We start from the raw sequence: 27,646 nt of genomic DNA, 5'->3' as shown, positions 1-27,646 counted from the left end.
CTGGACAGTAGAGAGTCCTGCTCTGTTTTATATTTTATATCAGCCTGGGGGGTCGGTTGGTTGGTGGAGTGATTGAAGGGGAGGGGTGTAGACTGAGTGTGTGTGTGTCTGAGAGAGATGGGATCTGACCTAGTTTCCCTCTGCGTGGGTCCCTGCACTCACTGCAGTGCTGTCTGCCTGCCCGCCAACCAACCAACCAGTAAGAGACGCAGTGAGGTGCAGGTCAACAGGCTTCTACCATGCTCATAGAGTGGTGCTGCGGCCCCAGACATCCCCTCCCCTGACTGGGGTGAAAGGTCCCTGGCCTCCCCTCCATACCTCCAGCCTTTCCACCTACACTCACACAGAGACACCCACGTACTCTACCATCTTGCTGCAAGCCTCTCGATCCTTGTACAGTATACCGAGATGTAGCCCCCGCTTGACCTTTACCCTCCACTCTTTCTCCTGATCATTCTCATCCTTCTCATCCCTCGCTTCTTCCCATTCGTCTTTACCCCCGGTCACCTCCAGCTTGGGCCTGATCAACTCTATCTCGGATCCAAACGCAACCTCGTCCCCTTCCCCCATGTCACTCGGACCCGTGAAGCATCGATAAGCTGGAATGAATGGCGTCTTCGTTGATCTATTGATTTTGGCTGGGGTGACAGAGTGAGTGCCAAGTCTCTTTTAAAAGGGAGCGGTCGCTCCATCTGTAATGAAGAAACTCATTGAAGACACTCCTCTTTCTTTTCTTTCCCTCCACTTGGCTCATCCTCATCGATATATTGATTTCCCTGATGGTCCTTCAGTGGTCCAGCCACCCATGTGATTATACTGGGTGCTTGAGAAGACGAGAGAGAGAGACGAGGGATTCTGGTTCATTGATCAGTGTCATGCCAGGCCTATTGAACCGAACGGAGAGAAGAGAAACTGGAGAATTTGAAGAGCCAGGCGTGATTGTTTAAGATGGACGGAGACTCCTGTTGTGAAGCCATTGTGGCTCCATCAGTGTGAATACTCAGCTGTCCGTGTAGAGTGTTGCTTTGTCCACTTCCGGGACGTATCACCGTCATTGACCCTGCTGATCGTTTAAAGGGGGTTCCCGTGTGGCCAGCGGTCTAAGGCCCTGCATCTCAGTGCTAGAGGCGTCACTACAGACCCTGGTTCGATTCCAGGCTGTATCACAACCGGCCGTGATTGGGAGTCCCATAGGGCGGCGCACAATTGGCCCAGCGTCATTAGGGTTTGGTAGGCCGTCATTGTAAATAACAATTTGTTCTTCACTGACTTACCTAGTTAAATAAAGATAAGGAATAAAGAGAGGACGTCAACACCGATGACAGCAGAAGAGGGGATGCGTGTGTCATCTGTGTTATCTGTCTAGGAGTACTGATGAATACTCTGTACCACCCTTGATGATAATAATGGTTACTCTACCCTTATGGGAGTAGAGCTGGTCTCACTTTGCCATGCGTTAAACCTGTCTCCACTGTCGCGACTGAACGTGTTCTGTTCACGTTATCAGTCCCATCAGTAGGCATGATGAGACGATTCATGTCGTGGTGGATCCAATCCAACTGTTGATGAAGTCGTATCGGTAGTCCCTCCTGTTCAATTATTGGGCTCTTATAATGCATTCATATTTCATATCATGTACTCTGAAGCAGATTAAATAAAACCGTATTGTCAGCGAAGGTTGTAACGAACGGCGGAACAATACACGTGTCCTTCAGGACCAGCTGAACCTCCACTGTCACGACACATTTTTAAATGTCTTTTTATTTAACTAGGCAAGTCAGTTAAGAACAAATTCTTATTTACAATGACGGCCTAGGAACAGTGGGCTAACTGCCTTGTTCAGGGGCAGAACGACAGATGTTTACCTTGTCAGCTCGGGGATTCGATCTAGCAAACTTTCGGTTACTGGCCCAACGCTCTAACCACTAGGCTACCTGCCACCTCACATGATTAAGAGTGTGGAGTTACATTATAGGATCTGTATAGTTAAGGCCTTTTGACCCCTCCCTCCACTGCTACTGTACATTAGGCAATTAGCTGACCTAGGCTACAGTGGCTTTGATCAACACGCTCCTTGGCAGCCTCACTGCACGGCTCCACTGCTAGGCTGCTTTCTCTCTGTGTGTGTGTGTGCTATTGTGTGTGTGTGTGTGTGTGTGTGTGTGTGTGTGTGTGTGTGTGTGTGTGTGTGTGTGTGTGTGTGTGTGTGTGTGTGTGTGTGTGTGTGTGTGTGTGTGTGTGCTTGTCTCTCTCCTCTCGCGTGTCTCCATCTCCTCCCTCTTTCTTTCTCTTTCCTTCAGATTGATTGTGCTCTTCCTCTTCTCCTCCTCTCTACGTTCAGGGGTCTTTGATCAATAGACTTTTTGCTGCTAAGACATCTTTAAATGGCCTACTTAGTCATCTCCCCCATTTTAGAGTATATAGCTCTTCTTTTCATGGACAAAATGGTGGAGAAAGAGACATAGAGGAGGAGAGGAAGATATCCGCACTCTCACAGCTTACTAAATATTGTAATGGTTGTTGGGCTGTTTTGAAGGGTTGGAGTTCCTGCATTTGAGCAGTTTTTTGTTGTTGCTTCCTGTTGTGGATTTCTCTGTGGTTTAATATCACATTGGATGTTTTGGGGGCAGAAAAGGCTGGAAGGGACATGTCTGAGAAGAAACTGAGAGGAGGTGTAATTCGGCGAGACAGCGGAAGCATTGGCTAATGGCTACCTTGTTGTAAATTCGGTTGAGTCACCGAGACTCTATATTCAAACCTTCAACTGTAAAGTGAACAATGGAGTTGAAAGCACTCCGACATCATCTCACTAACCATCTCTCTCTGACCTGTAGCGCTGCCGATGCCAGCGGGACTGCCTTGAACTATGAATCACTCTCTCTGTTGTGACGTGACTGAAGGACAATTTTAAACCCACTGTGCCGCCTGGCTAGAACCATTAGCGACCTGAAAGAGGTGTGTTTACTTTCCCTTCCTTCTCCAGTGGGATGTCTAGGTTGGAGCTGGCTGGGAACACGGGAGACGTGTGAGAGAGCGGATGCAGATCCATTTTTAAGGGATAGGGTGGATGGTTGAGGTGGAAATGGCGGCTGTCGAGACCCTTTTATCCACCATTTCTATTCCTTCTCTCCCCCCTCCTTCCTTATTCCTCCTCCTCGGGCTGGATTATGTTTGCTCGTGTTGTGGAACACTGGATTGGGGGTTGGCCACTTGGCTTGGGTGTTGAATTTGTGAGAGGAGTTGGCTATCTATCAGATACATGTGGGCCATTGGTTTCGTCTCGACACTCTCCTACTCCCAGCCGCTCCCCCTCAGACAATAGTAATAGGCAGAAACACATGAGCATACTGTCCCCAAATCAAACTTTATTTGCCACATGCGCCGAATACAACAAGTGTAGACTTTACAGTGAAATGCTTGCTTACAAGCCCTTAACCAACAGTGCAGTTCAAGAAGAAGAAAATATATACCAAGTAAGCTAAAATAAAAATTATTCATAAAAATGAACACAATAAGAATAACAATAACGAGGCTATATACAGAGGGCACCGGTACCGAGTCAGTGTGCGGGGGTACAGGCTAGTTGAGGTAATCTGTACATGTAGGTGGGGGCGAAGTGACTATGCATAGGTAACAAACAAACAGCGAGTAGCAGCAGTGTACAAGAGGGGGGGTCAATGTAAATTGTCTGGTGGCGATTTTTATGAATTGTTCAGCAGTCTAATGGCTTGGGGGTAGAAGCTGTTGCGGAGCCTTTTGGTCCTAGACTTGGCGCTCCGGTACCGCTTGCTGTGCGGTAGCAGAGAAAACAGTCTATAACTTGGGTGACTGGAGTCTCTGACAATTTTATGGGCTTTCTTCTGACACCGCCTATTATATAGGTCCTGGATAGCAGGAAGCTACCCTCTGTAGCGTCTTACGGTCAGATGCCGAGCAGTTGCCATACCAGGCGGTGATACAACCGGTCAGGATGCTCTCGATGGTGCAGCTGTAGAACCTTTTGAGGATCTGGGGGCCCATGCCAAATCTTTTCAGTCTCCTGATGGGGAAAAGGTTTTGTCGTGCCCTCTTCACGACTGTCATGGTGTGTTTGGACCATGATAGTTCGTTGGTGATGTTGACACCAAGGAACTTAAAACTCTCGACCCGCTCCACTACAGCCCCGTCGATGTTAATGTGGGCCTGTTCGGCCCGCCTTTTCCTGTAGTCCACGATCACTTCCTTTGTCTCGCTCACATTGAGGGAGAGGTTGTTGTCCTGGCACCACACTGCCAGTTCTCTGACCTCCTCCCTATAGACCGTCTCATCGTTGTCGGTGATCAGGCCTACCACTGTTGTGTCGTCAGCAAACTTAATGATGGTGTTGGAGTAGTGTTTTGCTACGCAGTCGTGGGTGGACAGGGAATACAGGAGGGGACGAAGTACACACCCCTGAGGGGCCCCAGTGTTGAGAATCAGCGTGGCAGACGTATTTTTGCCTACTCTTACCACCTGGGGGCGGCCTGTCAGGAAATCCAGGATCCAGTTGCAGAGGTGTTTAGTCCCAGAGTCCTTAGCTTAGTGATGAGCTTCGTGGGCACTATGGTGTTGATCACTGAGCTGTAGTCGATGAACAGCATTCTCACATAGGTGTTCCTTTTGTCTAGGTCAGAAAGGGCGGTGTGTAGTGCGATTGAGATTGCGTCATCTGTGGATCTGTTGGGGCGGTATGCGAATTGGGGTGGGTCTAGGGTATCCGGGAGGATGCTGTTGATGTGACCCATGACCAGCCTTTCAAAGCACTTCATGGCTACCGACGTGAGTGCCACGGGCCGGTAATCATTTAGGCAGGTTACCTTCGCTTCCTTGGGCACAGCGACTATGGTAGTCTGCTTGAAACATGTAGGTATTACAGACTTGGTCAGGGAGAGGTTGAAAATGTCAGTGAAGACACGCGCACGCACGCACACACGCATACACACACACACACACAATCTCAGTATTGATCAGAGGAGGCTGGCGGATTTTATTTTAGAACTGCTGTTAAGGAAAGCAAGGAAATTCGATCTGACAGGCGAACAGTGGGGGTTTCTCTCCCTCTCAGATCCACATCAACAGCACCCTATGGAGCCCCTCCCTCGGGGCAGGCGTGCTGCTCTTGGCATAGAACTTGCACTCTTGTTGAGCATCTGGTCTGTCTTTGTCTCTGCCACAGACAGTCTATTCACATGCACTGTCCAGATTTGCGTCATACTACAACAAGTCCTCTGTCGTTAGTTAGCTTGATAGGTATTTCCCACCATAGCACTTTGAAAGGGACTTTAAAGTCTCTCAGAGAAGATTTTAAAAGGTCTAACTATAACCTACGCATATCAATTATTTTACACTGAACAAAAATATAAACGCAACATGTGAAGTGTTGTTCCCATGTTTCATGAGCTGAAATGAAAGATCCCAGAAATGTTCCATACGCACAAAAAGCTTATTTCTCTAAAACGTTCAAATTGTGTGTACAAATCTGTTTACATCCCAGTTAGTTAGCATTTCTCCTTTGCCAAGATAATCCATCCACCTGACTGGTGTGGCATATCAAGAAGCTGATTAAACAGCATGGTCATTACACAGGTGCACCTTGTGCTGGGGACAATAAAAGGCCACTATAAAATGTGCAGTTTTGTCACACAACACAATACCACAGATGTCTCAAGTTGAGGGAGCGTGCAATTGGCATGCTGACCGCAGGAATGTCCACCAGAGCTGTTCCCAGAGAATTGAATGTTCTTTTCTCTACCATAAAGCCGCCTCCTACGTCGTTTTAGAGAATTTGGCAGTACGTCCAACCAGCCTCACAAGCGCAAACCACGTGTAACCACGCCAGCCTAGGACCTCCACATCCGGCTTCTTCACCTGCGGGATCGTCTGAGACCAGCCACCCGGACAGTTGATAAAACTGATGACTATTTCTTTCTGTTATAAAGCCCTTTTGTGGGGAAAAACTCATTTTGATTGGCTGGGCCTTGCTCCCCAGTGGGTGGGCCAGTCTCCCAAGTGGGTGGGCATATGCCCTCCCAGGCCCACCCATGGCTGCACCCCTGCCCAGTCATGTGAAATCCATAGATTAGGGCCTCATAAATTTATTTCAATTGACTGATTTCCTTATATGAACTGTAACTCAGTAAAATTATAAATATTGTTGCATGTTGTGTTTAGATTTTTGCTCAGTATATAACCTAATCCTGAGCCCAGTCTTCTGCAAGCCACAGTGGCTTTGCTGAGTGACTTTACCTGTATCTCTTAAGTATGCGAAGTTCTCATATATTTTGCAGGAGACAGGCATGGCTCCGAGACAAAAACACTCCTAAAAGGATGAGTCAGCGGTGTTGCCAGGATGCAGATAGGTTGCCCTGTCGGTCCCCAACCTCTAAGAAGATTCCCTACTTCTCTTCCTGTTCTTCCACTTTATCCTCAGAGAGGCTGGGGTAGATGGGGCAGAGGATTCATGTCAGAGAAGAGACAGTTACTGGGGAAGAGAGTAAGAAATAATGTTTTTTCTAGTAGGAGAGGAAGAGGCAGTGGTGTCTGAGTGTCCGCCTGGGGGGAGAACTCGACTAAGACTGGTCACTTAGTATTGGATTGATGTGACGTCAACAGTCAACTTATTTGCTTTCGTAGCATTTTCGTCTACCAGAATCACAGGGATTTAACAATGGATATTACATTTCTTAAGCGTTTTTTAGTATTAACCACATATAAAGATGTCCCAATACACATGTTCTATGCAACGTCTGTGTGTGTCAGTGGCGGTCGGTGCTGTTTAAGATTAGGGAGGATGTTTATTTTTTATGAGCATGGCCTTATTTCTATTACAGCATATTGGATGACTCTCATTCATATTCCATTCACCCAGCTCAATGTAAAATGGATAGGTTTAGGCTATTACATGATACTCACATTTTCCCTATACCCATCATGAGGTTTCTACAACCAAGCCTATGAATGAAGGTTTATAACGGTGCACATGTCAAGAGACAAATTGGAGAATCAAGACAGTGGCACATTTAGGGTGTAATCGTTAGTCCAACAGTTGAAAACGAACATTTCTATTAGGCAAATCACGCGGTGCAGTGTACAGCAAGCAGTTTAGCAGTTACACCAGCGGGACCCGGTTGCAATAAATTAATAAAACCGAAAGCTTACCTTGACTTGGAAGAGTTCCAGTGTTAGCTAGCTGGCTAAGGTTATCCAACATAAATAGCATTCCTCTCGGTTTGAGCCAGGTATTTGAGTAGGCTAAATTAGCTAGCTGCATTAACTAGCGAAGTAAATTAAAGTGAAAAAAATACGAAATATAGCTATCTCTCTCTTTACGCTGCTTCTCTTTTGTTTTTGAAGAAATTAATTTGAAACTGTTCAACTATTGTCTTTCTGTCTCTGAGTCAACTACCACATTTTATGCACTGCAGTGCTAGCTAGCTGTAGCTTTTGATTTAAGTACTAGATTAATTCTCTGATCCTTTGTTTGGGTGGACAACATGTCAGTTCATGCTGCAAGATCTCTGATAGATTGGAGGACGTCCTCTGGAAGTTGTCTTAATTACTGTGCCTCCTAGGTTTTGTATTGAGGTCAATGTAGCCAGAGGAGGACGGAAGGTCGCTGTCCTCCGGCTACAGCATGGTGCTACCCCAGAGAGTGTTGAGGCAACTGTAAATCCATGATAATCGAGAATTTCAATAAGCATTTCTCTACAGTTGGCCATGCTTTCCACCTGTCTACCCCAGCCCTGGCCAACAACTCTGCACCCCCCGCAGCAACGGGGGGCTTCAAAGGGGGAGACACTCTAGACCCAAACTGTTACACACCCATATCCATCCTGCTCTGCCTTTCTAAAGTCTTCGAAAGCCAAGTGAACAAACAGATCACAGACCTTTTCGAATCCCACCGTACCTTCTCCGCTATGCAATCTGGTTTCCGAGCTGGCCATTGGTGCACCTCAGCCACGCTCAAGGTCCTAAATGATATCATAACCACTATCGATAAAAGACAGTACTGTGCAGCCGTCTTCATCGAACTGGCCAAGGCCTTCGACTCTGTCAATCACCGTATTCTTATCGGAAGACTCAATAGCCTTGGTTTCTCTAATGACTGCCTCGCCTGGTTCACCAACTACTTCTCAGATAGAGTTCAGTGTGTCAAATCGGAGTGGCCTGTTGTCCGGACCTCTGGCAGTCTCTATGGGGGTGCCACAGGGTTCAATTCTCGGGCTGACTCTTTTCTCTGTATACATCAATGATGTCGCTCTTGCTGCTGGTGATTCTTTGATCCACCTCTACGCAGACGACACCATTCTGTATACATCTGGCCCTTCTTTGGACACTGTGTTAACAAACCTCCAAACGAGCTTCAACGCCATACAACACTCCTTCCATGGCCTCCAACTGCTCTTAAATGCTAGTAAAACGAAATGAATGCTCTTCAACCGATCGCTGCCCGCACCCGCCCGCCAGACTAGCATCACTACTCTGGACGGTTCTGACTTAGAATATGTGGACAACTATAAATAACTAGGTGTCTGGCTAGACTGTAAACTCTCCTTCCAGACTCACATTAATCATCTCCAATCCAAAGTTAAATCTAGAATCGGCTTCCTATTTCGCAACAAAGCCTCCTTCACTCATGCTGCCAAACATACCCTCGTAAAACTGACTATCCTACCGATCCTTGACTTTAGCGATGTCATTTACAAAATAGCCTCCAACACTCTACTCAGAATGCATCCAATTTGCTATCACAGTGCCATTCGTTTTGTCATCAAAGCCCCATATACTACCCACCACTGCGACCTGTATGCTCTCGTTGGCTGGTCCTCGCTACATATTCGTTGCCAAACCCACTGGCTCCAGGTCATCCCCATATTATTTTGATTTACTTTTTTTTGCTCTTTTGGACACCAGTATTTCTACTTGCACATCATACAAGTCTTTGCTAGGTAAAGCTCCGCCTTCTCAGCTCACTGGTCACCATAGCAACACCCACCCGTAGCATGCGCTCCAGGAGGTATATTTCACTGGTCATCCCCAAAGCCAACACCTCTTTGGCCGCCTTTCCTTCCAGTTCTCTGTTGTCAATGACTAAAACGAATTGCAAAAATCACTGAAGTTGGAGACTTATATAACCCTCACTAACTTTAAGCGTCAGCTGGTAGAGCAGCTTACCAATTGCTGCAGCTGTACATAGCCCATCTGTAAATAGCTCATCCAACCAACTACCTACCTCATCCCCATATGTGTTTTTGTTTTTCTGCTCTTTTGCACACCAGTATTTCTACTTGCACATCCTCATCTGCACATATACAGTTGAAGTTGTAAGTTTACGTACACTTATGTTGGAGTCATTACAACTCGTTTTTCAACCACTCCACAGGACATCTACTTTGTTCATGACACAAGTAATTTTACAACAGTTGTTTATAGACAGATTATTTCACTTATAATTCACTGTATCACAAATCCAGTGGGTGAGAAGTGTACATACAGTTGAAGTCGGAAGCTTACATACACCTTAGCCAAATACATTTAAACTCAGTTTTTCACAATTCCTGACATTTAATCCTAGTACAAATTATGTCAATTAGCCTATCAGAAGCTTCTAAAGCCATGACATCATTTTCTGGAATGTTCCAAGCTGTTTAAAGGCACAGTCAACTTAGTGCATGTAAACTTCTGACCCACTGGAATTGTGATACAGTGAATTATAAGTGAAATTATCTGTCTGTAAATAATTGTTGGAAAAATTACTTGTGTCATGCACAAAGTAGATGTCCTAACCGACTTGCCAAAACTATAGTTTGTTGACAAGGAATTTGTGGAGTGGTTGAAAACGAGTTTTAATGACTCCAACCTAAGTTTGTGTAAACTTCCGACTTCAACTGTATGCTAAGTTGACTGTGCCTTTAAACATCTTGGAAAATTCCAGAAAATTATGTTATGGCTTTAGAAGCTTCTGATAGGCTAATTTACATAATTTGAGTCAATTGGAGGTGTACCTGTGGATGTATTTCAAGGCCTACCATCAAACTCAGTGCCTCTGCTTGACATCATGGTAAAATCAAAAGAAATCAGCCAAGACCTCAGAAAAAAAAATTGTAGACCTCCACAATTCTGGTTCATCCTTGGGAGCAATTTCCAAACGCCCGAAGGTACCACGTTCATCTGTACAAACAATAACACCATGGGACCACGCAAATCAATCCCAGAACAACAGCAAAGGACCTTGTGAAGATGCTGGAGGAAACAGGTACAAAAGTATCTATATCCACAGTAAAAACGAGTCCTATATCGACATAACCTGACAGGCCGCTCAGCAAGGAAGAACCCACTGCTCCAAAACCGCCATAAAAAATACAGATTACGGCTTGCAACTGTACATGGGGACAAAGATCGTACTTTTTGGAGAAATGTCCTCTGGTCTGATAAAACAAAAATAGAACTGTTTGGCCATAATGATCATCGTTATGTTTGGAGGAAAAAGGGGGAGACTTGCAAGCCGAAGAACACCATCCCAACCGTGAAGCACCGGGGTGGCAGCATCATGTTGTGGGGGTGATTTGCTGCAGGAGGGACAAAATAGATGGCATCATAAGGAAAGAAAATTATGTGGATATATTGAAGCAACATCTCAAGACATCAGTCAGGAAGTTAAAGCTTGGTCGCAAATGGGTCTTCCAAATGAACAATGACCCCAAGCACACTTCCAAAGTTGTGGCAAAATGGCTTAAGGACAACAAAGTCAAGGTATTGGAGTGGCCACCACAAAGCCCTGACCTCAATCCTATAGAAAATGTGTGGGCAGAACTGAAAAAGCGTGTGCGAGCAAGAAGGCCTACAAACCTGACTCAGTTACACCAGCTCTGTCAGGAGGAATGGGCCAAAATTCCCCCAACTTATTGTGGGAAGCTTGTGGAAGGCTACCAAATACTAATTGAGTGTATGTAAACTTCTGACCCACTGGGAATGTGATGAAAGAAATAAAAGTTGAAATAAATCATTCTCTCTACTATTATTCTGACATTTCACATTCTTAAAATAAAGTGGTGATCCTAACTGAGTTTTTACTAGGATTAAATGTCAGGAATTGTGAAAAACTGAGTTTAAATGTACACTGCTCAAAAAAATAAAGGGAACACTTAAACAACACAATGTAACTCCAAGTCAATCACACTTCTGTGAAATCAAACTGTCCACTTAGGAAGCAACACTGATTGACAATAAATTTCACATGCTGTTGTGCAAATGGAATAGACAACAGGTGGAAATTATAGGCAATTAGCAAGACACCCCCAATAAAGGAGTGGTTCTGCAGGTGGTGACCACAGACCACTTCTCAGTTCCTATGCTTCCTGGCTGATGTTTTGGTCACTTTTAAATGCTGGCGGGGTGCTTTCACTCTAGTGGTAGCATGAGACGGAGTCTACAACCCACACAAGTGGCTCAGGTAGTGCAGCTCATCCAGGATGGCACATCAATGCGAGCTGTGGCAAGAAGGTTTGCTGTGTCTGTCAGCGTAGTGTCCAGAGCATGGAGGCGCTACCAGGAGACAGGCCAGTACATCAGGAGACGTGGAGGAGGCCGTAGGAGGGCAACAACGCAGCAGCAGGACCGCTACCTCCGCCTTTGTGCAAGGAGGAGCACTGCCAGAGCCCTGCAAAATTACCTCCAGCAGGCCACAAATGTGCATGTGTCTGCTCAAACGGTCAGAAACAGACTCCATGAGGGTGGTATGAGGGCCCGACGCCCACAGGTGGGGGTTGTGCTTACAGCCCAACAGTGCAGGACGTTTGGCATTTGCCAGAGAACACCAAGATTGGCAAATTCGCCACTGGCGCCCTGTGCTCTTCACAGATGAAAGCAGGTTCACACTGAGCACGTGACAGACGTGACAGAGTCTGGGGACGCCGTGGAGAACGTTCTGCTGCCTGCAACATCCTCCAGCATGACCGGTTTGGCGGTGGGTCAGTCATGGTGTGGGGTGGCATTTCTTTGTGGGGCCGCACAGCCCTCCATGTGCTCGCCAGAGGTAGCCTGACTGCCATTACGTTCCGAGATGAGATCCTCAGACCCCTTGTGAGACCATATGCTGACACATGCACATTTGTGGCCTGCTGGAGGTAATTTTGCAGGGCTCTGGCAGTGCTCCTCCTTGCACAAAGGCGGAGGTAGCGGTCCTGCTGCTGGGTTGTTGCCCTCCTACGGCCTCCTCCACGTCTCCTGATGTACTGGCCTGTCTCCTGGTAGCGCCTCCATGCTCTGGACACTACGCTGACAGACACAGCAAACCTTCTTGCCACAGCTCGCATTGATGTGCCATCCTGGATGAGCTGCACTACCTGAGCCACTTGTGTGGGTTGTAGACTCCGTCTCATGCTACCACTAGAGTGAAAGCACCGCCAGCATTCAAAAAGTGACCAAAACATCAGCCAGGAAGCATAGGAACTGAGAAGTGGTCTGTGGTCACCACCTGCAGAACCACTCCTTTATTGGGGGTGTCTTGCTAATTGCCTATCATTTCCACCTTTTGTCTATTCCATTTGCACAACAGCATGTGAAATTTATTGTCAATTAGTGTTGCTTCCTAAGTGGACAGTTTGATTTCACAGAAGTGTGATTGACTTGGTGTTACATTGTGTTGTTTAAGTGTTTCCTTTATTTTTTTGAGCAGTGTATTTGGCTAAGGTGTATGTAAACTTCCGACTTCAACTGTATCACTCTAGTGTAAATTGCTAAATTGTAATTACTTTGCCACTATTGGCCTATTTATTGCCTTACCTCCTTACTTCATTTGCGCACACTGTATACAGATTTTTCTATTGTGTTATTGACTGTACATTTGTTTTTCCCATGTGTAACTCTGTGTTATTGTTTTTGTCGCACTGCTTTGCTTTATCTTGGCCAGGTCACAGTTGTAAATGAGAACTTGTTCTCAACTGGCCTACCTGGTTAAATAAAAGTGAAATTTAAAATAAATTTAAAAAAACATGTATAAAAGACTTTCATTGCAGTGTGTTTAATCAGTGTGTTTTAATCACTTATTTGTTATTTGGTTATGTGAATATATTTAGTATAGTTTTCTCAAAAAATTATAACTTTTTTATTTTTATTATTTTTTAAATGTATTTTTACTGAGTAGGATGGTCCTCCCCTTCCTCCTCTGAGGAGCCTCCACTGGTGTGTGTATGCTGTGTGTGTTTGTAAACTTAACCCTGCTTGCCCTTCAAGTGAGCAGATAGCAGCTGATAGCAGACCTGTGGCTATGCTTACCATGCTATCCCCTGAGACACAGACGGACGGACAGAGACGGACGGACGGACAGAGACGGACGTACAGAGAGAAAGAGAGGTGGTGAAAGCACCAAAGACAGACCCGGGCATTCATCAGAGCTGTTGTCCTATTGGCTGGCCCTGGCATGGGCAGCCATGACAGATGGAGAGGTTTGCAGGGTTGCCCTGGTAACCCTGCGCCGCTGCAGCCCTCATTGCTAGGCTACAGTGCTGTATGTATAATGCAGAAGTCTGACGTGGGTAGTTTGAGGTGATTTGTTTTTGTTTGTTAGGCGTTGTTGCGTGACTAATGGGTGTCGAGGTCTCGCTGATTAATTTCTGTAGACTTAGCACCACTGGTTGAGTGGATGTTTTGGCTCCGGCCGTTTCCACGAGTCACCAAGGGTATTATCATGAATTATGTTTGTTGACAAACGATGCGAGCGACCGTCGTTATGGTGGAATGGTGTCAGGATGAGAGTTGGATTACGTAGACGAGCATTTCTCTCGCTCTCTTCCCAGGTGCTGTAGTTCACTGTAGCACTAGTTACAGCTCTTAAACACACTCTTTAAAACACTCCGTCTGTTTGCCCACACACCCTGACTCCCTCACAAATGCTTCTTTTCCCCTCAACAAATCTTTGATTTTCCTCATTGATCCTCTCAAAGAGGGAATAGTGCAAGATGGCCAATCAGCCAGAAACCCCTTCACTAGATGTGGCAAGCGCTAAAAGCCAATCGGCTGGTGAGCCGTACCTACCATACAGGCACAGGGATCATTCCTGGGGTATAGGCTAGCCTAGCGTGGGCTCGCTATTGTCAATCTGCATTACCAGACTACCATGGTCTATAGAAGGCCTCTCCATCCCTGTTCCTGGAGAGCTACCCTCCTGCAGGTTTTCACTCCAACCCCAGTTGTAACTAACCTGATTCAGCTGGTCAACCCGCTAATTATTAGAATCAGGTGCACTAGATTAGGGTTGGAGTGAAAACCGAGAGGATGGTAGCTCTCCGGGAACAGGGATGGAGAGCCTTGCTCTATAGTCTATATCTATGCCCGTGGGCATCCAGTTCGCTGTCATGTCCATATTATGACGAGGAATATCCACAATGGGGAAGGATGCCCATTCAATTGCAGTGAACCATATCAGTGTTTTTGGTGTAAAAGGGCCTTTAGCCTTTTGAACGAGCACACACATCATACACCATACATTATACACCATACATCATACAACATACACCATACACCATACTCTCTCTCTCTCTGCTGATATTGATGTAACAGCTGTAAGCTATGCATGTACAACACATGCTTAACAAGTCTTTCTTTCTCTCTCTCTTTCTCTCTCTCTCTCTCTCTCACTCTCTCACTCTCTCTCACTCTCTCTCACTCTCTCTCACTCTCTCTCTGCAGTGAGAAGAGGAAGCTGCAAGTGAATATTGCCAGTCCCATCCAGTGCAGTATGAACGGCAGGAAGTGCACCATCATTGTGGAGCCCAAAATCAACCAATCACAGCCAGACTTCACTAAGAGCCGCTCCGGTTACATCCTGGCAGTTCCTGGAAACTAAAAGGGCCTCTCGGGGGCCACTCGGTCTGTGACGATGACAAGTGTCAAATGAAGACTACAAGAACCATATATCTATTAGGTATAGAGCTGATTTGTGAACTAGATAGTATGGAATGATGCATGGGAGGATTTGAGCTCTCAGAATGACAGACATGACAAATGTGTACCTTTTTTGAATGGGTATTTATTTTACGCAACATTTTTTTTTTCAATTGGACATGTTAGATGTTTAATACATGCAAATGTAGTTTTTTTTGTTAGACTCGCACACATGCACAACAATAATTCACCAAAGAGTAGATTTTTTCCCCCTCACTTTTCAATATCAAGTTCATATGTTTTGTTGGGGGCGTTAATCCTTTTATATTACGCTAGCTTTGGTTTATCATGATTAGAACCAGATTTCGTTATTTATTTTGATCTCAAGTGGAGATTTGATGGAACGTTTTTTTAACACTACCCTTTTGTTTTGGACTAGAGACTCGCAGACAGTCCTACATGTACACATTGGAAACAAGAACGGGAGAGAATGTTGTCCCGTGTATTTCAGGGACAGAACCCGTGTCAGAGGCACAGATGAGAAGTGTTTAGTGGGTTAGTCACAGGGTGTGGAGTGGGATGTGTTGAGCATATCTTGAACCCGAACGTCACGACGTGTTCTGAGGGGAGCATTAAAATCTCAATTTAAAACCTGTTATCTGTTCTCTCTGTGTACTGTATGTACATTAATAGTACTCTACATGCTTATAGTATTACGTAAAATGTGCTTATGAGTGGACTTGCCACGCCAGATTGTGTACATTTCATGGCAATAGTTCTAGATAAGGATTTATTAATGCATCGTAAATGACTTAATCCATTATGTCAACATTTCAGCACGTCTATGCTATATGACCTCAGCCAGATATTGTATGTTTTCCATAGATGACACAGCCAGATGTTGTATGTTTTCCATAGATGAGACAGCCAGATGTATGTTTTCCATAGACGAGAGAAAGGAAGTCGACACTGTACCCGCTCAGTAAATCAGTAGTATTGTGTTCCTGTGTGACTGACTAGGCCTGCCCACTGGGCACGCACTGGTTAAATCAACGTTGTTTCCACGTTGAACCCACTCGGAATAGACGTTGAATTGCCGTCTGTGCCCAGTGGGTATTGACTTCGACTGAGGTGACAGTGGAGGGATATCATGAACACCGCCTTTTACCCAGATCCTTGGCCTACTTCCAGTAGTTCTAGTTTCAGTGTCAACGTACTGCTGCAGGTATCGCTCTGTCACTTGGCATTCTTTTCAGAGTGGAAAAAAGTTTTCTCTAATCACTTTCAGAATTGCTGCCGAGCGCCAATTGCTTTGAATATCGTCCAGGAAAAATCGGTATTGTAATTAGTTAGTTAGCGTCCCTCTCAACTGATCAAATATTCCTTTACCTTGCAGCTATGGCCTATGATGACCTTGTTCTGTTGGTTAATAAGCCACTTCAGGCCAGGAAATGTCCCTGTACTGGGGGGAAGTTGTAGGCTATGTATTGTGTTGTGGGTATTATCAGTGACGTCACAGTAGTATCTCTAACGGCAGGGGTTTAATATGTGGCTAGTCCTCAGAGCTGCCTGTATGACTTGGTTATTATGAGTAGGCCAACTATAGCTATCCGCCCATATCCTCCAGTTATACAATATGTTTCCCGACAGGGCTTCTCTATTCCGCTACTCATCATTACAATGCTCTGTCTGTGACTGTGTGTCACATCCCACCGAAATAGGTTTCTCTCTCCTGTCTCCCGACATCCCTGTCTTGTAGGGAAGGATACTTTTGTCTGAGAACAAAAGCCCAGCCTGGCTGCCTCCTCTCCTCCCCTCTTATTCTCCCTCACTCCATCACATCTTGGCACTATGCCCGGGTGGGTAGACTGTGCCACTGCAGAGCCGAGGAGGAGTTTACTCTGAACCCCCCCCGTGCCCTGAGGAGAGAGGGAAAGGAAGGAGGAGACGAAAGAGAAAGAGGGAGGGAAAGTGCATCAATGAAGACACTGAGCTAGATGAGATGCCCACTTTCCCCACTACTACATAAATAAGACGGGAACAACACGTGGTTCTTCAGTTGAATAAGGATTCTAATGGTTCACTGTCACTCTTTGGGGTGCAGCATGGAGACTGTTCATATCCTGGGTCCTCTACCGTACATCCAGTGCAAATGGGGGAAAAGTAATCAAAGTGAAAATAGGTTACTTTTTCCATCAAGTTTTCCAGATTTTTTTGTTATTGAGTCCATGGCCATTTAGTCTCTTACACTCAATGTTCTTTCAGCTTTACCTTACGGTTTGTGATCTGTGACTCCAGAATGTGTTGTGTCTGCTGCATCCTTGTCCCTCATTGGTTTGTGTTGGGTTTGACTTGTCTGATCCAAAGCTTTACCTACAATCCCTTCAATAGTTTTTTTCTTCCCTAGCCGGATATCACTAAAGTTCCTTCAGAAAGGGATCCCGGTCTATGTTATTTCATCGAGTTTCTTCTGTTGGTAACCCTTTTGATTACGATGTGTCCCATATTCCCAACTTTTCATGGTTAAAATGGTTTAAATTGTACTGCAAAGATATCTGAATATATTCAATACACCAAATATCTAGATGAATATAGAGAGAGTTTGATCAGAAAATGTACGTGCCTAATTTTGTATTTTGCATATTTATGTAATATATCAATATTGATAATGAAAGAAAAAGTGTTTGGACCAAATCTGAAGGGAACTTCACTGTTTTGTTATATGCAAGAGCCACAATGATAGTTATTTGATGAATCATTTGATTAATAAATGTATTTGCTCAAGTTTGCTCAATGACTTCATCTTTTGTTGGCATACAGCATTTGATATTACTCACCTAGTCTTGTGTGTGCGCGCGTGCGTGTGTGTGTGTGTGTGCGTGTGTGTGTGCAAAATTGTCAATGGGGAGATGTGCTGATGACACCCTTTTTATCTCTCTTCAAGCAGGAAAAGACATGGTTCATCAAGGTCTGCTGGTATATAGGCTAGTCTGTGATGTTTTTTTTCCTTCTCCCAGCTGTTGTGTTGTCTGTGTGATTTTTGGGGGCACCAAACCACGCTAAACCGCCTGCTAACCTAACAGCTGTTTCCCTAGATGATGTCGCGACAGCCAAAGCCTCTGCAGTCAGTCAGGTCAGGTCAACAGCATCACCACTTCCCACTCCCTGTCCTCAACAGACACATCATCAGCCTTCTGATGGACGATCACTAAATCAAATCGAATCAAATGTGTCACATGCGCCGAATACAACAGACCTCACCGTGAAATGCTTACTCACAAGCCCTTAACCAACAATGCAGAGTAAAAAAATATTTGCTAAATAAACTGAAGTTCAAAAAAGTAACACTGTAAAATAATCAATAATGAGGCTGTATACAGGGGGTACAGGTACCGAGTCAATGTGTGGGGGTACGGGTTAGTCGAGGTCATCTGTACATTAGGGGTAAAGTGACTATGCATAGATAATAAGCAGCAGCGTAAAAAAAAAAGGGTAAATTCAAATAGTCCGGGTAGCCATTTGATTAACTGTTCAGCAGCTTATGGCTTGGAAGATAGAAGCTGTTAAGGAGCCTTTTGGACCTAGACTTGGTGCTCCGGTACCGCTTGCTGTGCGATAGCAGAGAGAACAGTCTAGGAATTGGGTGGCTGGAGTCTTAGAAAATGTTTAGGGCCTTCCTCTGACACCGCCTAGTATAGAGGTCCTGGATGGCAGGAAGCTTGGCCTCAGTGATGTACTGGGCCATACGTACTACCCTCTGTAGCGCCTTGTGGTCGGATGCCGAGCAGTTGCCATACCAGGCGTGATGCAACCAGTCAGGATGCTCTCGATGGTGAAGCTGTAGAACTTTTTGAGGATCTGGGGACCCATGCCAAATCTTTTCAGTCTCCTGAGAGGGAATAGGTGTTGCTGTGCCCTCTTCACGACTGTGTTGGTGTGTTTGGACTATGATAGTTTGTTGGTGATGACGACCTCAAGGAACTTGAAGCTCATGACTCGCTCCACTACAGCCCTGTCGATCTGAATGGAGCCATTCAGCTCCTTTGTCTTCCTCATGTTGAGAGAGAGGTTGTTGTCCTGGCACCACACTGCCAGTTCTCTGATCTCCTCCCTATAGGCTGTCTCATCGTTGTCGGTGATCAGGTCTACCACCGTTGTCGTCGGCAAACTTAATAATGGTGTTGGAGTCGTGGGTGAACAGGGAGTACAGGAGGGGACTAAGCACGCACCCCTAAGGATCCCCTGTGTTAAGGAAGAGCGTGGCAGATGTGTTGCTGCCTACCCTTACCACCTGGGGCCGGCCCGTCAGGGAGTCCAGAATCAAGTTGCAGAGGGAGGTGTTTAGTCCCAGGGTCCTTAGTTTAGTGATGAGCTTTGAGGGCACTATGGTGTTGAACGCTGAGCTGTAGTCAATGAACAGCATTCTCACGTAGATGTTCCTTTTGTCCAGGTGGGAAAGGGCAGTGTGGAGTGCAATAGAGATTGCGTCATCTGTTGATTTGTTGGGAGCGGTATGCGAATTGGAGTGAGTCTAAGGTTTCTGGGGTGATTGTGTTGATGTGAGCCATGACCAGCCTTTCAAAGCACTTCATGGCTACAGACGTGAGTGCTACGGGTCAGTAGTCATTTAGGCAGGTTACCTTGGCGTTCTTGGGCACAGGGACTATGGTGGTCTGCTTGAAACATGTAGGTATTACAGACTCGGTCAGGGAGAGGTTGAATGCTCTGAATACACGTCCTGATAATCCATCTGGCACTGAGGCTTTGTGAATGTTGACCTGTTTAAAGGTCTTACTCACATCGGCTACGGAGAGCGTGATCACACAGTTGTCTGGAACAGCTGGTGCTCTCATGCATGCTTCAGTGTTGCTTGCCTCGAAGCACGCATAGAAATATTTTAGCTCGTCTGGTAGGCTTGTGTCATTGGGCAGCTCGTGACTGGGCTTCTCTTTGTAATCCATAATAGTTTGCAAGCCCTGCCATATCCGACGAGCGTCAGCGACGGTGTAGTAGGACTCAATCTTAGTCCTGTATTGACGCTTTGCCAGTTTGATGGTTTGTCGGAGGGTATAGCGGGATTTCTTATCAGCGTCCGGATTAGTGTCCCTCTTCTTGAAAGCGGCAGCTCTAGCTTTTAGCTCAGTGCGGATGTTGCCTGTAATCCATGGCTTCTGGTTGGGATATGTACAGTACATATGGTCACTGTTGGGAAGATGTCATTGATGAAGCCGGTGACTGATGTGGTATACTCTTCAATGCCATTGGATGAATTTCGGAAAATATTCCAGTCTGCGCTAGCAAAACAGTCCTGTAGCTTAGCATCTGTGCATCTGACCACTTCCGTATTGAGTGAGTCACTGGTACTTCCTGCTTTAGTTTTTGCTTGTAAGTAGGAATCAGGAGGATATAATTATGGTCAGATTTGCCAAATGGAGAACGAGGGAGAGCTTTGTACGCTTCTCTGTGTGTGGAGTAAAGGTGGTCTCGAGTTATTTTTCCCTCTGGTTGCACATGACATGTTGGTATAAATTAGGTCAAACTAAGAGTCGGCAGTTGTGCTATATTTCATACTCTTTGATTATATTGTCTTTGATTTACCCCATGGCCAATTGAAATGAAATGGAGACAGTGAATGGTCATAGATAATACAATGATTTGACCAGATTCTATTCTTTGTCTCAATCTTTTGTAACTAGCTGGATTGTCTTCTGGATATGAGATCTATGCCATTTTTAATCTTCAAATTATTTTTTAATGGATTTCATTCCACAGATTAGTCAGTTCATAACCCCTGCTACTCTGTAATTATACAGTATATGGACCATAGACTTGTGTATTGTGGGGCCTAGTAAACAAACAGTGTCAAGTATGTGATTATATCACTGAAGGGTTCAGCTGCAGATGAAGACACAACTCATTTGTGCGTCATGAACAATCAGTGCATTTTATTTTCCATCACAGTACAAAAATAAATTAAAGTAAGCAGAAACAAACTGAGAAAGGTTCAATTGGAGCAATGTCTTTTTTGTCTTTTTCAAAATAACATATTTGAACAGCTCTAATTAACCCCCCCCCCCCCCCCCCGACCAATCACGTCCCAGTAGTCTATCAGTGTAGAGTATCCTCTTTTCCACTTCCTCTTTGTCATAAGAAAACAAAATTCACACATTCTCTGTACAAATAAACTCTCACACACTTGCGCTCACATGCATCATTGAAATGCCCCCCTTTTTTATGTTCTTTAACACCCTTTTTTTGTTCTACAAAGTACGCAACGAGATACAGAAAAAAGAAGTCGACTGAAATGTTCAAACATATCACTTTTTTTCTCTCTTTTTTTTTGTAAGGTTTTTCCAAGTCTTTCAAACAACTAGTCAGTGATGCAAGTGGCAAAAAATGGCACATTTTAGTGAGTTGGGGCGAGTGAACAGCGAGAGGGTCAAGATTCCCCTGCTTTTGACCCCTTACCCCAATGCCCTGCTTTTTCCCCAGAGCAGTAGCCCATCCAAAGTGTGTGTCCCTCCTACTGCGCAACACACAACAACCCATTTCCCATTGCAAGGCACAATGCCACGGTACTGCTCCACAACCATGTCCATTTGCACCATACATTTTTCTCTTTGACTCCCACTGATACAGCAGAGGAGAGAGATATATCATTTGTCAACCAACAGTCCCCAAGAACAACCTTCATCACATGACAGAAGAGAATAGCCTTTTGTGGGCATGGAAAAGACATACAAATGAAAATGATATTTATTCGCTGCATATGACTGTAACCATTTTGCATTTCTCGAAAGAAATTTGAGAATCACCTACTGAAAGAAAGCATGCGGAATTTCTCACTGTTGAGGTGAAAAAAAGCTGGCAAATACTACTTTTTATTCGCTTGTGTTTGTGCATTATTTTCATTTGTTTGGTTTTTTCCCCCCAAGGTCCAGTTAAGTCTCTGTACTATATACTATAGAAAACGTATTCCTGTTAATCTGTGGATTCAATTCGACGTATCTCTTGCAACATATATCAGCGGTTGACAGAAAAACCTACCACCTCCCTTTATCTTAGTTATTGGAGATGAAGGTGCTATCAGTTCTAGAATCTTTTCTAGCCTCTACAATTCTTCAATGCAAATGATAGCCATGTATCTTGACTGCTCCGTAAGCTCTCATGTAGATGTAGTCCAGGTTGCCATGGTGTTCCTATTTCCCTCTATGCTCTTCCATTTATCCTAGTGGCTTCAGCTGATTTGAAAACCCGATTATCTCCATGGAGGTCAACTAGAATCTAACCTGACCATGGCCTCATGTCCTCCCCAGCTGAATACATTGTTGTCTTAGATTTGATTAATATTGGCATGGAGAGATTACTCCAGGGGAGGCTGCCTGTAGATTTCTCTGCTGTGCCTCTTGAGTGGTTTTGAGTGAAATGCCCTGCCATTGGCTGATGGTTATGTTGTCTTGTTGATATGTGGAGCTGGGTGGTGTGTTGGGTTTAGGATTGCTCTGTGCCTAGGGTTCTAAGGGTTCTAGGGGTGCTAAAGGTTCTAAGGGGTTTTGTCTTTACTCAAGGTCTCTCTGATGTGTTGGTTACTTTGTCGATGGTCAGATTTTTATTGGTTGTTAATCTAGGGCTAATCTATAGCTTATTCCATGGAACATTCATTTGCAACAACCATCAATCTTCATTCCCACCATATCCTGTTATTTGAAATAGACCAATTGATCATTCAGTCATGATCTTTTGATTACAAGGGATGTGCCAAGAGAACATAAAATTACAATAAATTAAGTTCACTCAACATTTGGACATCTTTCGCTGTGTTTTCAGACCTACAGGATTTTCATCAAAGATATGGCACTAGTTAAACATTTGTTAATGCTGAATTTCTCATAGCACAATATGGACCTTCATTCCAAGGTGTTTTTAGACACAACCTTCAGACAAAAGTACAAAATAATTCCTTGGTAAACAAATAGCCTATTTAAGCAAGCATAGCTAAATAAACTAGTTATCACTTTGTTCACAGCATTCTCTAATGCAGATGCAGTTAAGTCATTCCTGCCCTCCAAAATTGCATGGCACACGTGCATTAGGCTTTGTTTCTAAGTTTAAAAAAAAGAAAAAGCGCAATAAATAAGCCTCCCTGGGCTTGAGCTTTTGAACATCCATAAATTTTTGTTCTGAGATGAAAATAAAGTAGGTCTTTCTTAACACGTAGTGTGACCATCAAGTGTTGTGTCTTTAGGTTGTACTGTAATTCCTCATGTCGTGTTGTGGTCAAAAAAATCCCACAATGCAATGCAGGCTTTTTTTCAAGTCCTTCTGAACCAATCTTTCTCCACCAAACCCCTCTCGCCAAGTCACAAACAATAAACGCACAACAACATGAATCTGCATCGGTGGCCCCACTTTTCCTTTCAGGTCAAATAATGTTTACACTGCAGCAGAACTGGGTGTTCACTTCAGAGTCTAAAGAACCAGGGTTGCAGCTTGTCTGTTCATCCATGATGTGAGTAGTAGCCCAGTCACACAATAGGCAGTGCATCTCAGACAGTCAGCAGGTGGCTGGCCTCAGTCCTCTACACATTCATAGCTGCAGATTTGTGTTCCTTTTCTATAGTTTTTTTTTAATGTGTATTATTGTTGGTTTTGTATTTTTCAATGTTTTTATATACATGTACGTAAACAGAGGATGTACCCAAGTCTGGCATTTTTTTTAGGTGTCAAAAGCTTTCATTCTTAGGTGCAGTGAAAATACAATCCTCTTTCCTTTTGAAAAACATTAGTTGGTTTTAAGAAAAATTGAGATAAATAATATTTTTACCATAAAATGTCATTTGTTTTAAATCAAACTGTGTTCTCATGTCTCTCTTCCAGTGAACTGTTGAAATGTTAGCTGTTAAACATGCTTATAATCAAAAACTTTTTGGGTATATCTATGCCAAATTAACCCTTATATCAACCCGAAAAATGAATCTCTTCCCATCAAAACTTCCCCTCTTCCTACTCCCTCAATCAATCCCCCTCCCCCATGTTGAAATGCCAGACTGGAGTAGGCCCCTGCCCCCTCCCCGGCCCGTCTCCCCAGGGCCCTCACCGGTCCAGACCAATGAGCAAGCGGCTCCTCTCCTCCTCCTTCTGGCTTTCGTTCTTCAGGTCGGCAAACACCTGGGTGAAGTAGTGCGGGTCCGAGTTGATCTGAAGCATCTTAGCGCTCATCAGGTTGATGATGGACAGGCAGCGGTCCCAGAAGATGTCCCTGGAGCTCTCCACCAGGAAGGGTTTCAGTGGGTAGGAGATCTCGTTGCCCATGTAGGAGTAGGACAGGTAGAGGCAGGTGAGCAGCACGGCCTGCAGCTCATGTTCGTTTGCCACCTCAGAGGAGACCACATCGCGGCACAGCATGTAGACAAACACCACGTTGGCCGGGGTGATGAACCCCTGGTCTTGCCAGCCCTGGAGGAGCAGCGAGCGGTCCACGCTCCGCAGCCACAGGACCGGGTCGGTGGGACACATGTGCTTTAGTCTGTAGCAGCGCCGGCACAGGAACTCACCCAGGCAGCGCAGCAGCTCGCTAGTGGAGGCCTGGACGATCACCCTCTTGGGCGTGCCGGGGGCCGCATTGGAGTTGGTCAGGGGGGCCTTCTTGACCGACGAGACAGCGTTGTTGGAGCTCTTGACGAGGGCGGGGGTGCTCTGGTCCTGGGTGAAAGTGGACAGGTTGGAGCAGGACTGAGACTTCTTCAGGTTCTCATTGTTGAGATGGGTCACATTATTCTGATAGGTGGTGTTGGGCTGCACCTTCTTGGAGCCCTTTTTCTTGGCTGACACTGCCACGATGCGCTTCCATGGCAGAACGTTGATGAGCGAGTGACGCTTCAGGTTCTTGTCTTTGGCATTCTTGCTATTCTGAACAGCTGTGTAGTGGCCCACCGTGGCTGGCCCATCTTCGAAGAGGGACGCCTTCCTGTAGCTGGGAGAGAGAGACAGAACGGTTCCCATGGTGACCGAGTAGCAATTTTGTTAGTGGATGACAGACCAGAGAGAATGGCAGGGGAGATCCTGAGGGCCTCAATGCTTCTGAGCTGGGAGACCCTGGCTACAAGCGTGGGTTCCTCTCAGGCATCTAATGCCACGGTAGGTCCTGATAGGAAGGTACGTGCTGGATGGATTAGGAGTTGATCTGAGCAGATTCTCTCTGGGCACTTAGCTCTTCTTCTCAGCTGGATCAATAGTGCCTGTGGAAAACAAAATGCATGGCTTCAGTAGCTAGTAGCTACATGTTCCCACTTTCATTGTATCATTGACATTAAGGTTGTGTGTACATCATTTTGATGTTGAGAATCAGATATCTCGGCTGTGATTGCGATATTGATTTGACATTTAAAAAAAACAAAGATATTTCAATATTTCTTATTAATTGAAGATAAAGATGGATGGTTTGGCGACAAGCATTGATTTCAAATCTGATATGGTTGTGTAAATCGGCTGCTGTCCTAGGTCCTGAAATCAAGCGTCTGCGTTGTCCTATTACCGTGGTCTCTACACATTCAATTCCTGTTGAATTGAAATCGAAAGCAGGTTAGCTACTTTCAATCAGATTCCCCCTAAACTATTGATTCCGATTATAAAAAGATCACATCTGGCTCATCAATTGTTGATTAAGGCATGCACGCACATCTTTCAGCCCATATCAAAGGTATCTTCTAAGAATAATGCTTTGCTCGAAGCTCACATCAGGATTTACATGAACATAATTTCATTGATTGAAGCCTAACGAAGGATGCATTCCTGCTCATATAGTTGGCTAGCACCTTCTATTTCAAATGGAAACCTGAAATGTAAACACCTTTATGTGAAGGTCGCCTTTGATAGCCTAAATCATCCACTTTTAAAACGAGGTTTGCAATATCATCCGAATGTAAACGAATTACTGCGATGCACTATGTTGTATAACAACATTTACATCTTTAGGCTAGACTAATAATGTGTCTACAGCTCATGATGTGCGTTGAGATTTTTTTTTTGATTCAGCCATAACCAAAACAGCCACACAAAAACTTTCAAGCAGGCTAGTCGAGTTGTTAGAAAATCTAAAATATGTTTTGCTATTTTACGTGTTAATTGAAAGATCAAGACTGTTTGTTTAGCGGCCAGCTTTGATTCCAAGGCTGTTATGTGGTTGTGTACATAGGCTGCTGTCCATGGTTCTGAAATGAGCGTCCGCTTGCTAATAAAGGTGCAGAATTCCAACTAACCGCTTTGACATGAGTCATGTTTATTATGGTGCATATGGGTAGCCTCGTGTTATGCAAAGTGTTATACAAGGAAATATAGAATAGCTTAAAATCTAGCAGCATAGCCAATTCTTCTCAGTGACGTGTCGCCTATATTCTTACATTTTGATGTTTACAATAATTCAGCAGGTTATCCTTCAAAATAGGTCACGATATTAGACACATTATAAGATAATATAAAAATATTATACTTACTTGAGATTTTTCCTCCAGTCAATTAAAAAAATTATAGCACTGCAGTGATGGCTTCTTTAACAGTAACAGCTAATTCCTTTGATATGGTGCACATCAAGGTGAAACCTTATTAACCATCTTGGAAAATGCGGTTGAAAAACATAACACCGTACAATCCAAGAAAAGAAAAGGCGTTAATCAAGCCAGAATATCCGCACACCTTGACATAGTAAAGGAATCGCCAGTCTCTCTGCTGCGCAGGCGGTAGGTAGGCAACTGTGGAACGGATGCTGATATGAAGATGTGCATTTGGTCCTCACCGCAAGAGATACGGGTTCGAGGGTTTCTTTGCGCTCTCACTAGCTTGTGGCTAGTGAAAGGATGGCTGGTGTAAAAAAGGAGAAAGGCAGTGTTCGGGCGCCGCTCTGTGCTCTGTCCGTGGAGCTGTAATTTGCAGCTGTGTGTGGCTGCAGTCACAAAGGCTGTTTGTAATAGGTGAATTACCCTATCTATCTTGTAGCCTATATTCACTAGTGTTTTAGTGTGTAGTGCGCTGTCTATTTATTTTGCTGATACAGCGCAGCGGAGATAGGCTACATACAGATTTGCAACTCTGCCCCATCACAACAAACATTGAACTCAAAGCACAATGCACTCAATGAACTGAAATCAATTTCTTGAAAAACAATTAATGGTTTTCAGCATGTAGACTAGGGTTGTTTCAATCACACAATACAAGTAGGCCTAGCCAATAAATAAATGTCCACATGGAAACTATTTGTATTTACTAATAACCTACATGTTCGATCGCATCTAAGCTATTAAAACGAGGGGCATACATAACAACGTAGCGTAGGGATAACCTGATATATAAAAAATAAAAAAAAGTATTTAGGCCATTTATTTGAAATTGTGCAGGATGAAATCTCTTCTGATGCACCATCCCGTTTTTAAGTGTCTAGCTGTCATTGTACAGAACTAATAGGGATGTATTCATTTACCATAACATCCTACCATTTTAATAAACACATGATCCAGCAAATTCCTATAGTCTATCATCCAGCTCAATTTTCACTTATTTCATGAACAGACCACTTTGGATTAAATAGGCCTGTAGGCCTACAGTAAATTATGAATGGTGGTCTTAAGTAAAATTATCATGACATTCTGCTACAATTTATTTGATAAGATGAGTCAGCATGACAAAATAGGAACATTGTGCTATAATGTATATCAACTGGTTAATGTAAAATACTGAACTACAATCCCCAGAA

General features: G+C 44.5%; 2 protein-coding genes across 2 annotated transcripts in view; one reads left to right on the top strand and one right to left on the bottom strand.

The window, feature by feature from the left end:
• The window catches only part of LOC139570237 (unconventional myosin-Id-like), a 120,583-nt gene extending 102,893 nt beyond the window's left edge, over positions 1–17,690 (top strand). Inside the window, exon 22 of the mRNA XM_071391943.1 lies at positions 14,707–17,690. Within this exon, the coding sequence (XP_071248044.1) occupies positions 14,707–14,863 (157 nt within the window). The 3' untranslated portion in view covers positions 14,864–17,690. The remainder of the gene's footprint in view (positions 1–14,706) is intronic.
• Positions 17,691–20,818: 3,128 nt separating this feature from the next.
• Positions 20,819–26,816, bottom strand: LOC139570239 (cyclin-dependent kinase 5 activator 1-like). The gene is made up of 2 exons (XM_071391946.1): positions 26,394–26,816; positions 20,819–25,139 (listed from the first exon to the last, which is right to left on the bottom strand). The coding sequence occupies exon 2, from the start codon at positions 24,901–24,903 to the stop codon at positions 23,995–23,997; it is 909 nt and encodes a 302-aa protein (XP_071248047.1). The 5' UTR covers positions 24,904–25,139; positions 26,394–26,816; the 3' UTR covers positions 20,819–23,994.
• Between the last annotated feature and the right edge of the window lie 830 nt (positions 26,817–27,646).

This window comes from Salvelinus alpinus, chromosome 3 (genome assembly GCF_045679555.1).
Source record: "Salvelinus alpinus chromosome 3, SLU_Salpinus.1, whole genome shotgun sequence".
NCBI lineage: Eukaryota > Metazoa > Chordata > Actinopteri > Salmoniformes > Salmonidae > Salvelinus > Salvelinus alpinus.
Note: the sequence above shows the minus strand (reverse complement) of the source record. Positions and strands in the feature narration are given on the sequence as shown.